The sequence below is a fragment of the Pseudorasbora parva genome, chromosome 20, assembly GCF_024679245.1.
Source record: "Pseudorasbora parva isolate DD20220531a chromosome 20, ASM2467924v1, whole genome shotgun sequence".
NCBI lineage: Eukaryota > Metazoa > Chordata > Actinopteri > Cypriniformes > Gobionidae > Pseudorasbora > Pseudorasbora parva.
This window is the reverse complement of record NC_090191.1, coordinates 39,128,060-39,140,326: the sequence shown is the minus strand read 5'-3', so window position 1 is coordinate 39,140,326 and position 12,267 is coordinate 39,128,060. Positions and strand designations below refer to the sequence as shown.

At 38.0% G+C, this 12,267-nt stretch overlaps 2 protein-coding genes across 5 annotated transcripts in view; both read right to left on the bottom strand.

Moving 5' to 3' along the window:
• The window catches only part of si:dkey-14d8.20 (deleted in malignant brain tumors 1 protein), a 25,995-nt gene extending 21,061 nt beyond the window's left edge, over positions 1-4,934 (bottom strand). For all 3 annotated transcript variants that reach the window (XR_010899636.1, XM_067428092.1, XM_067428090.1), the window contains exon 1: positions 4,797-4,934. The gene's annotated coding sequence lies outside the window, so the exon portion shown is untranslated. The remainder of the gene's footprint in view (positions 1-4,796) is intronic.
• Positions 4,911-12,267, bottom strand: selenoo2 (selenoprotein O2). Of its 2 annotated transcripts, none has more exons than XM_067428093.1 (10): positions 11,813-12,267; positions 10,918-11,121; positions 10,117-10,294; positions 7,900-8,030; positions 7,549-7,826; positions 6,962-7,095; positions 6,636-6,667; positions 6,270-6,455; positions 5,863-6,019; positions 4,911-5,168 (listed from the first exon to the last, which is right to left on the bottom strand). In XM_067428093.1, the coding sequence occupies exons 1-10, from the start codon at positions 12,265-12,267 to the stop codon at positions 4,932-4,934; spliced, it is 1,992 nt and encodes a 663-aa protein (XP_067284194.1). In that variant the 3' UTR covers positions 4,911-4,931. The 2 variants fall into 2 exon arrangements, with proteins under 2 accessions (XP_067284194.1, XP_067284195.1); XM_067428094.1 differs by having other exon boundaries at positions 4,941-5,168.

The window sequence follows — 12,267 nt, the reverse complement described above, 5'->3', positions numbered from 1 at the left end:
GGTCTCTCCGGGCCTCCTTGGCTTGAAGCTTTAGCGTTGCTGCCTCCTGTTCCAGGTTGTCGTAGCTCCCTTCGCTTAGACGTGCCTGTGCGATGAGGACGTGGGCGAGGCTTCCGAGGATCTTGGCCACTTCCTTGTTGGAGTAGCTGTGCGTGGGGTCGTGTGTCATCAGCTGGTCTAGCTCGGTGTCCAGTTGCTCCTGGCTCGGCTGCTCCAGACTTCCTTGACTGGTGGCCGTTAGCGCTTCCAGCCATGTCGTTAGGCGGTCCCACGGGACGGCGGAACTGGGTGCACGGAACATTACTGCGGACGAAAGAAACACAGCACACACACACACACAGAGAGAGAGCCAATGCAAGCTTGTTCTAAGCTAACGAGCTATCGTACGGATAGCTGGGAATTTTGGCTAACTGATCTAGACAGTTAGATAATTAGACAATTCAGACAATTAGGTGGGCGGTAGCCCTGGTTGTCACTTGGTGAACTGCTGTTCGGTTGTCCCGGGACTATCTAATTCTCCTTGGGGTCTCTTGGTGAACTGAAAGAAACACAATCGTGATAGTCCAACAGTGAGGATAGGAAAGAGCACAGTGGAAACAAACACAAGATGAATTGGTCTGTAATGAAAGGAATGTCAGCGTGCGCGCCGGGAGTGTTAGGGAAAATTAATAGGCTTAATGCTCAAGATATACTAAAATTCGGCTTGTACTATGGGTTATCCCATTTAGCTCATCCGGGGTGAATTGAGGTCGCTTACGTGGAAGATTAAATATCAAGAGCAATTTAGAAAAAGGCAAAAGTTTCTGTCAAGTAATGATAAAACAAAAAGCACTTTTGATACCGTTTGTAATTACCAGACTGAGCTTTATTCCCAATGGGAGGGGAACAGAAAAACTTTTGCAGAGAAAAATAAAAATAAAAATAAAAATTTAATAAAAAAAAAAATTAATTAAAATTAAAAATTAAAATTAAAAATTAAAATAAAATTATAAATAAAATAAAATAAAATAAAAGAATTAGAAGCTCAACTTAATCCAAATTAAATTCAAAGCAAGTTTAAATGAAATTTAAATAAGCCTGTAAGGAAAATCAAATAAAAGAAAGCCAATCAAAAATCTTATCCTATAACGATTAATCTCTAAGTGGGAGTTATCCAAATAAAAGAATTAATCAGAAAGGGAGTAGTGATTTAGTGTTGCGCTGACTTAACAGGGTATAACCACACGGTGGCGTCCTTCCTTCCAATTGGACTGTGTGACTTAAACCTAATTTCACTTTGAGTTAGAGGAAGTTATGTTTCTTTTTAAACTTCAAATTCGAATAAGGGTGTTTAATCAGCGAGAAAGGAGACTTGGTTGTTGTTAGAAAAATTGTATAAATGAAACTGTGTACAACAGTAAGCAATAAACAATTTATAGGCTCAAACTTATTTTGTTAAGGCAGAATCAAATGACGGAGAGTGAAACTATCCGAATTTATCCACACGATGGCGCTATTGCGCCCGCCCTAGACTAGAGTTAGTTAGGCGGAAATGCTCACCAGATGGCTTTGTCTGGTTCTAGAGTCGCCCTCTGGCGGGTTGCAAGCGGCGTTGCAATTCTTGAGTCGCCCTCTGGCGGTTTGCAAACGGCGTTGCAATTTCTGAGTCGCCCTCGCGTTCTGCAAGCGGCGTTGCAATTCTTGAGTCGCCCTCTGGCGGTTTGCAAGCGGCGTTGCAATTTCTGAGTCGCCCTCGCGTTCTGCACTTTACTGGCTTTTGCAGATCACTTACAAATGACTGGTGCTCTAGATGCACGACTAACAAAACGGGTGAACGCAGGAATTTTCCGTCTGCCTATTCACGCATTTTACATGGACTCCAATAGACATTTATCAATATGGCTGACGGTTTTCAGCATCTCTGATTCAAATGTTTTAGGTCTCAAGTCTTTGGTTAGCTAAGCCAGACTTAAACCAGGAGTTATCGTTTATCTTAACGATATAATAATTATTCTGAGGCCCCTTATATTGTACAGGAGAGTCTCGCCCTGTCCCAATCTTCCGCAATGATAGAAACTTTCCGTAGTTCAGATCAAGCGGGATAACGCAACGTACGTGTCTACAGACTTCATCAAAATCTCATTATTTTGATGGAACACATAATATATTGCTCGAGTCAAATGTATGGGTTTCCTACAATACATTTGTTTGGAAATCACGCGGATAAAACCTATTGCGCCTACGGGCTGCAGAGTTTTTCGGAGATCACGCGGATTTTCGTACCGTTCATAATTCACCAACAACAACAAAACAAAAACGAAACAAAACGCGCGTGCAGGTTATTAATACTCCAAAAATACACAATGAATAGAATATGAATATCATTCACACATACACAAATGTTTGAAACTTGCCCGATATTTCTCCACCATATAAATACATGTAACAACAAGAGAGTCATGAGTTTAATGTCTCGGGGAATAATTAACTCAAAAGGGATTTAATATTCAATATTCATGAATTTATGAATATGATTTGCCAGTTGTTCATTACGTATTAAAATTTTCCGATAGGGAAAATTGTTTAATTAAATACAAGTAACCCTTTATGAAATTGCTTGAAATTATCCTACTAAGTTTGTCCTGCAAATTAGTTATAGACTTTTCAAATCAATTCTCAATAATGGATTACTGCTTTACGAGCGCATGAGAAACATTAACTTTACTGATCAGGATAAGTTCAATATTTCAAATGGTCATACAGTTTACTTTACTAACATAGTAGCATAAGCAGTTAGGTAACGTTTAGATCGCAAGTTTCATTGACTTTGTGTATGTGGCAGAATAACAGATTCAACTCATTAAATGTCTTTTGAAGGTTTAATAAACACAGACTAAAAATAACACTACAATTCACACAGAAAGTACATACTAAATATGCATCAAGAGAGTAGAAGTATAGATATTAATGAAAGAATACATAAAAGAGAATAATGAATAGACTGAAGTTAGAGAGAGATAAAAGAGAGAGAGAGAGACAAAGAGAGAGGGAGAGAGAGAGACAAAGAGAGTGGGGGAGGGTAAGAAACAGCTTTCCTTCAGTTCAACCAAAATACGACCTTCACGGAGTTAATTTATCCCAACGGGAGAATAACACACCCTCTTTACAGCAGTAAGAATAAGAATACTTGCATTCTTTGTGGTTTCGTTTTGGCTTCTCGCTTGTGTGCGTATGTGTCTCTGCGTGTTCAAATGTCCTGCATGTCCGGCGGTCCTTTCCGAGGTTGGGAGGGAAGCGGCTGTTTGCTTTAGCGATGCTTCGTGTTCTTGAAGATCGGATTGTAGAAGAGAAGATTTTTGGAAGAGCTGAGGCCTGCTTGGAGGGCCTGCATTGGTGGCCTGGCTCAAGGGCCAGCCACAAAGACGTGTTGGTTCAGCCAGAGAGAGAAGAGAGAGAAGGAGGAAGTCTTCACTGGTCTTTTAAGGTCTGGAAATAGTCCCACCCTCCAGGGTTAGACTTAACCAATGAGAGTGTTGGGATTTCCCGGCGGGAAATTCCTCAGCAGAATTTATAGCTCTTTGTTTGAAGGTTCGACTCAGTGGGTCTCTGAGTCTTCATACTATAATTAATGCAACAAACACACACTGCATTTTCTGAATAAGTGATATACATGGAAGTGTAAGTCGTGAAGTGAGCATTAATTTGATAGGAGACATGACATATATGAGGTTATCTGAACTAGTAATTTGTTAAGACAAAGATAAAAATATGCAAAATACCATACAGAATAAACATTTTACAAGACAGTTATGTGTTTACATATAATGTCCTGGGGTGCATGTTCATTTATAGATGGTTTGTCTATAATTTGAGGCAAAAGCTCTGTGTCTTTGTGTCTGAAACTTCATGTGGCCAAATTCCTTTCGGGGCCATAAAAACCCTTATCAGATGGTTTCCAGGGTGACTGAAGAATCTTTCTCTGTTGTGTTGGGGGAAGGTCTGTCCATCAGCACACTTTCAAAACATATTTGTTAAAGGTAACTGGCGATTGTGTGTTTGATTCGCCTGAGTCGCTACACTGGGATGTGTAGGTTATGGAGTGACGTGTAACCTAAAACTATTTCAAGGAAATATATTTAAATGTCTTTTTAAATGGAAACACATCTTTTTAGCCTCACCCTGGAGTTGGTTCAACCTCCACCTTTGCTGTTACTAGTATAACCGTGTTCAGATGCCAGTAGTACTAATAAAGTCAATGCTTAAACTCCAAATTGATTCTCATTTAATGTGGGTTGAGTGAGTTCAACTACTAGTGAATAAAGGTCTAATAGGCTATATGAGTGTGAATAATGAGAAACAAAATAACATTGGTGTTAAGAGAATATTTATTATGGAAATTACTGGATTAACCTGTGTTCTAACCTAACCTAATGTGTCGATACATCTATTAATTTCAGTTGATACATTTTATTAAATGCTAATTAACACAAAATGTATTCAATGGAAGACTTCATGCCGAGATGGTGCTTTTTGACAGTATAAATCGGACATAATCTTCGATAAATGTGTTTCTAAGCACAAGACACCTCTTGTTTTTCAAACTCAGACAGGCATGCTAAGCTGAACATCTGAGCCTTCATTGATCAGATAATTGAAGAGATAATGGAGAACTGGACAGGGGAGACTCTGAGGACGCAGAACGGAGAAATTGTTTTCTTCAATATCTCTTTCCATGTATTATAGAATTAAAATAAAAGTATTTTGTTAAAAGTATTTTGAAAAGTATGTCAGAGCAATGAAAAATATGTTTCTTTTACCTACTGCATTATCTGACAACCAGGAGTACTGCGTGTTGCTCAGCCTCCCTCAACACATCGAGAAAGAGAAAGAGTTCTACATTTTCTCCTGCTATCTCTTTCTCTATTGGATTGTGCTGTGATGTTTGGGAGGCTTTAGGATGATCATGTGACGCAAATCATTCTGGCCCATGCAGGAGGTTTACTGTTGTATGGAAGCCGGTAAGTATCCGCTGCTGCTTTGCTTTGTGTGTTTTTATTTACTTCCTGTCTCTCAATGCTGTTGACATCAGCTTGTTCTGAGTCTGACCCACTTCCTGCGGACCATGCTCGACTCTCCAGATCTGGACTAACAGAATAAGGGTTCTCCAAAACTTTAAGCACCCGTTGAACCTGAAAGGGTTTACAATAATGTAAATTCTTGGGGATTAAAGCACCACACTTCAAAAAACAATATTTCCTTCCTCAGTATTTGTGTCTTGTTTTCCCGGACACATATCTAAACGTCCATCAAAAAAAGATACATTTAATTGAGAAGCAAAAAGACTGCAAGTGTTTTTTCTAGTTTCAGGACGACGCAACCTAGTTTTACACCACGTTGTTTAAAGAGCAAATACATTTGCGCCCATCTGTTGGCCCATGGGTGTCTGGTCTGAAAACCAGGTGTGTTCAGGTGCATTGTTGCGTTGCTATTTTGAGAAAAAAAAAAAAAACGACTACACCACTGACCAACAAAAACCTGGACCTCTAAAGTCAACCGCACAATATTTTTTTTTGTTATTCAAATTCCACGTTAGTAATATGTGCCTATAGGTGGGTGGATAACACATGTACACTCTGCTTATTACACACACAGGGACGCACAGCAGCACAAAAATATTTTTAAATATTACGAATTAAAGGATTCCTCTCTGGAGAAGTGTTCAGTCTTTCAGCTCGCAAATTACGGCATGTAAATAGATATTAGATATTTGTACTTGACAACAAGACAACAATACTGAGCAAGAAAATATTTTTTTGCAGTGCACAAAATATAATTGTCTTCATCAAGCAACAGTTACATTAAATTTCAATCAAGACCTCTGACCTCGGAAAAATCACCCCTTTCAGCTGCTTCAATTGCATTCTGGGCAATGTAATTCCGCAGCACGACGACAGGATTAATGGCGTTCATAGATTGGACCCGTTCTTTCTCTACTGCTACAGGGTCAATCGCTTCATCACATTCACAGGCCAGACGTCTCCTAATGTGGTGACCAGAACAGGACTTTTAGTTCATTGTCACTTAAAAAGATTTACTTTGCTTATATTCAATCATTAAAATACACTAATGCACATTCATTAAAGGAGTAGTTCACTTTAAATTAAAATTGTCACATGATTTACTTACTCTTAAGCCATGAAGTCATATACACCTAGGATGGCTTAAGGGCAAGTAAATCATGGGACAATTTTAATTTTAAAGTGAACTAATCCTTTAATACTTATCTATACCTGTAATGTTTGACCCATCTCCGCCAATGATCTCTCTGCTTAATTTTTAGCTCTGTCTCATTGATCATGAGAAGCTCCTTCAGCCTGCCAATCTTCTCCAGCTGCTTGGCAACCTCTGGCTGATTGGCTACCATGTTGAACATGCCGGGATTTGTCTCAGCCATGGAGAGCATCATCTCCAACTCACTAAGAATGGACACAGAGGATCAAAAAATGAAAGAAAACCCATAAAGTGCTCAAGGTCATATTTTTACATCCTCAGGTTGGAGGTACATTTTTAGAGCTACTAATGCTTAATTTTTATACTTCAGTGTTCAGCTGTTTTAAAGGTCAAAACCCTAATGCAAATTCATTCAGTGAACATACCAATTCTCCTGCCTTGCTTTTCTTGCATTGTGCTGACGGCATCACATTAAGAAAAAAAAAGCAAAGTACGGGAGTTAATTTTTCTCTTAACACAATAGATTCTAGATTTTTTTTTTTAAAGAAACACTTGACTGCACTCAAATTTAAATGTTTAACCCTTTTCTCAAGATTTACACATTTCAATTAATAGTAAAATTCAATTAATTTTAATAGAACACTCCTATGAATTAAGAATTTTAAATGAGTAAAAACACTAATAAGCTTAATTCAACTTTTTGTATACATTTATAAACCTATATAATACTATAAATAGGATGGGTTGTCACCTTTAGTTCCTCCAGCGAAGCACACTGTTCCACGATCAGTTCCACTATTGAGTCTGTGCTGTCTCTCTCTGCCTTTTCACCTACAGGACAAGACACTGCACTCAGCAGACGAAAGGTGTTCGTGAAGTCTGCACCTGGCAATGGAACAGGAACATATTAGATCAGGGGTGTCCAAAGTTGGTCCTGGAGGGCCACTATCCTGCAGAGTTTAGCTCCAGCTTGCCTTAACAAACTAAGACCTTGATTAGCTGTTACAGGTGTGTTTAATTGTATTCCCCAGAATAAAATGCTGCAGTAAATGTCGTCAGTGTAGTAAACAATGCAGTCAATGAGAATTAACATTACGCGTTAATAGTTGCATGGACTGTAAATGGCAGGAAAAAAAACTCTCAGATTTCATTGAAATATCTTAATTTATGTTTCAAATATGAAAGAAAGTTTTGCATGTTTAGAACGGCATGAGGGTGAGTAAATAATGACAGAATTAAAATTGTTGATGTTTTTTTTATGTAAAAAAAGCTATGGGACATGTTTGATTTTGATTCAACGGAAAGGTGGAAATATTTCCTTCCTCTCACTGACTGTACCTGTAATGTGCATGGTCTTCAATAAATCAGCCACCAGTTCCACATCCTCTGGTGTTCGTTGTCTCAGAAGACCCAGTTTCTTCCTCATGTTGCTCAGGTAGAAACCCTCATAAAGGCTCATGAACTCATCTAAAATGGCCTGTGCTCTGGCTGGCTGGAGCTCTGTGCCAAGAGCCTCTGCCAAACGTGCCAAGTTCCAGCGGCAGACATACGGCTGAGCTTCATAAGAATAACGGCCTTTCTTATCAGAGGCGTTGCACACAAACTCAGGGTCAAACCTGCAATTAACAAAACACAATAATATACAAGCATTTGTGATGTGCAATATATTACTGTAAAAGCTAAACCAACCTGTCCATGAAGCCAAATGGGCCGTAATCTATAGTGAGCCCCAAGATGCTCATGTTGTCTGTGTTGAGAACGCCATGGCAAAATCCCACACTTTGCCACAGGGCAACCAGTTTAGCAGTCCTCACGGTCACCTTGCAGGTCAACAGAATATATTAAGCCAGGTCAAGTCACCTTTATTAACATAGCACTTTATACAACACAACAGTGCACAAGAAAAAAGAAGCATTATTAAATGTTTCTTCTTCAATTATTTCTTCAGTTCATCAATTATAACAAATTGAATTTCAGCTGTAAAACTGCTCTAAAAAGACAAGAGTGTCATTATTCAGCTGAAGTCGGTTCAGTGTTGATTCAGTTCAGTTCAACAGTAAGTGCAAAATTCATCAAATTATGAAACTAGCTTAATTAAGTTATAAGCAGCTCTACTGAAGGCAATAGTGTTGTTATTCGGCTCAAATCAGTTCAGTGATGATTCAGTTCCGTTCAGTAACAATGTTGATGTTCCAGAGTTCATCAGTTATGAAAAATTAAATTCAACTATAAGGGGTAATAATGGAACAACAGTGATAATAACAATGATTTTTCCACTAATATTTACAATAGGACACGCATGGGTTCATGGGATGCATGATATATTTCATGGGTTTAAATAAAACATTTTTGTTATGAGACAATAAAAACATTTTTGTGCACCAAAATCCCTCTTTTCCTGGTAAAAAACATTACCTACATTTTCAAAAGTCAACAAAGTGACACCTGAATTTAACATTTTTGACAAGCCAAATATTTCAGTATCTGAGTAACATGTCATTTTTTTTAACCCACAAAATAAGCTTAATTCTGTAAAATTAGTAGAAGGAACTACGAAAAAAAAAAACATTATGAACAACACGTTTTATAATTACCCAAAAATCAAACGTAGGCTGCTTGTCGGTTGAAATATTAGAACTAAAAACTTTGATATAACACACTCTTGGTTATCAATCACTTCACTGAATACTTGCCAGCTAAGAAATAAATAATTATTACCTTATAATACCTAATATCTGTTTTCAAATCCACATCATTTGAATATCACTACACCAATGTCTGTCAAAAAAATAACGCACAATACACGGTAGTATTTAGTGATTCAGGAACTTGACAGGAGATTTTTATCAAATGTAGTTTCATCAGTTTCTTCTTAGATGTGTAAAACTTTCAAAAAAAAATTATATTTTCCAATAAAAGATCATACATTTTTACATTTTACATTTGTTTGCAGATTTTGAACCATTCTACAGAAGACAACTTTCATTCTCCAGCTCAAATTAGTTTTGTTTTAATGTTTAAAAGTGTCAATGAAGTAAAAAAAAAAAATTGAATATTAAGTGTCTTTTAAGCCTTTACATACATGCATACATAGCCTTGGTTTAATATAATAGTGATAATAGCAAGGGGAACCTCAGAGAGGGCCCAAATATTGTATACTACTAAATTTACAAACTTTTAAATAATAGTTTAAAAAACAAACTTTTTTTTTAAATAAAACGTAATCAGGTCTAATGTTATTTTGGGAATTAATTTGACAATAAAAAAAATAAACTCTTAAAATCTGCCTATTTAGGCCTAGTTTGTGTTTGGGTCTGTCTGTTTGGGTAAGTTATTTAAAATCTAATCTTACGTGACTGATTTTACTATGGTGGCTGCTGCCACTGACTTATATGTTAAGCAGAATTATTGAATTTATTTTGCAGAATTACTGGTCAATCTGTTAATGTATCAACCATGTACATTTGCTGTAATTCTGTATAAAAGTTATTTTTCCCAAATCACAAGTTTAATACGATCTGTCACATGCATTTAATCGGCTGCTGGGCCAGTCAAATAATATGATTTATTATCAACATGTGGAAGTGTCTGTCGCTAATGTGCTGTAATGCTGCATCTGCTTACATTATACTTTGTTGGTTTCGTGCCCAGTTTTCACCATATTCCGCTGAAATAACACACCGATTGTGTGATGATACAATTCTTTGTAATGATGATGATTTTAATTTTATTAATTTTTGTTTAATTTTGTTGAACTCTCATGCTAACGTATGCAGTACTATAAAAGAGAACAAAGTAAGCTAGGCTGATTTGTTTTTTTTCCCGATGATGGATGGAGTTGAGAGGGCCAATGTTTAAGAGGTGCGATTCTCTAATGAGCTATAGGATATAAATAATTGTTAAAACCTCTCTGAAGAAGGTAGCATTCCTCACTTGGCGATCTAAATGTCTTCTTCGTATTTCAGGGTAGAATGTTTCAATGACATAATCCAGAAGTTGTGCCCGGATATCATTCCGTCCAACACTAGGGCCCTGTCGACCTGTGAAGTTATCCCCAGGGTGAAAGATCTCAAACGAGCCAAATCTGAGGAGAAATATGGATAGAGTCATTAGTGCAAACATTTTAAAATACTTAATGAAAAAAAAGTGAGAATGCATTTCAGTAGATCTAATAACTCAGAGCCCTAAATTGGTTTTAGTGATACATAAGGACAGTAGATAGCAGTATATAGGCATAAAGGCTATTTTTAAACATTTTGCATGTGAGCTTTAATTAACAAGAATACCCATTTCTAAGACTTTACAATAGTAATAGTTCCTTTGTTTTCTTTTGTTTTGCAGACTTCAGGATTTTGAACATTCTTTCACTTTTACAACTTGGCATTATAAAAAAATAATGTTTTAAATAATGCATCCCTTTCTCAACAGTCTTAAGACCAATCACACTACACAGACAGACACTGAGGAACGCAGACAATCACCAGTTTACAAATGTACGCCTCTTCTCAGACATTTCTCAACTCAACACGTTTATGGAACACGTTTAATCTGTGAAAACAAGCACCAACCAATGGCATCAGATGCAAACAGGGGTAACACACTGTTCTGTTGGATGGATAAGTTTGTTACCCAACGAAGTGCCATTACCGTTGGTCTGTGTCTGTCGGTTATGTGTCTCTTGAGGAGGATAGATATATTAAGCTCGACCTGATAAAGGTGGGTGCTATTCTGAGAACCACCGAGCACCTCTCTGGTCTGGGATTGCCACTGCAGAACATATCCCTCTGGACATAAAGATCAGACGTCACTAGAGATCCTGCTCGTGTTGTGGGAATTCCCAGGGCAAACATGGCCTCGCTGCACAGGAACTCCCGAATGCTGGAGCGTAGCACTTTACGCCCATCAGACTGCCTAAAGTACACAGCAGATATATTAATTCTTTAAAATAAAAACAAAACACATGGGAATTTTTACCCATTGTTGTTAGGCGTTTTTTTTCTACATGCTTTCCTTTTTTTGTGCATAAATGTATGCATCATCGTGGCATTAAGGGTTTCAAGTGAAAACTCAAGATGAAAGCATCTAATTGATATGGGTTAAAAGATTAGTTCACTTTAAAATGAAAATGACCCCATGATTTACTCACCTTCAAGCCATCCTAGGTGTATATGACTTTCTTCATTCTGATGAACACAATCTGAGTTTTATTTATCAATATCCTAATGCTTCCAAGCTTTATAATGGCAGTGTCCATTGAGTTTGAAGCTCAAAAATGTGCACCAATCCATTTGAAAAGTAATCCACACGGCTCCAGGGGGTTAATAAAGGCTCAAGGACGAGTAAATCATGGGTTAATTTTCATTTTAAAGTGTATTTAATTGTGATCTACTTTGATTGCTAAAACCAAAAATTCAGTAGGCTTAAAACATAACGTAGCCTAAACCATATTTATATATTTTTAGTGCTTTTATGCATCATAAAACTCTTATTTTTAACAAACAAAATTTTCAAAAGCTAAAACCTTTTTTGTTAGCCTATTTTAATACGTATTATACTCAATATGGGCTATTAGTTAAATGCAGTGAAGCCAAAGTAACGGTACCGAGAATAAGGCGTCCGTCCAGCGCCTTTAACTTGAATTTCCCACCGACCACAGGGGCTTGAGCTGGTCGGGTCAGAAGTCTGCTCAGCACCGGTCTCCACCTCCCCCAGATAACACACAGCACCGTCACCGAGCTGCCCAGCGAACTGACCGAACTGGTGTCCGCAGTAGCAGTGCGCAGCGGGTTCAGAGCCCGGTATCACCCGAGACCCGCTCAGATATTCTGCCCCGTGCGGGTCACGTAAGACGTCGCCTGCGTTCAGTCCTAGTAAAGCAAGTGCCGGTTCGGATAACGCGACGATTGTGGGCTTGAGCAGCGGCTGCGGTTCGACACGGGAAAAACACGCTGCTGTCACGGTGCGTGAGCCCGGTTTTAGTGATGAATCCAGCGGCAGTGTTTTTAATGCAACGTTGTTGAACTTAAGCCTTTGCAGTGGGGTGAGACTTTGGGCCAT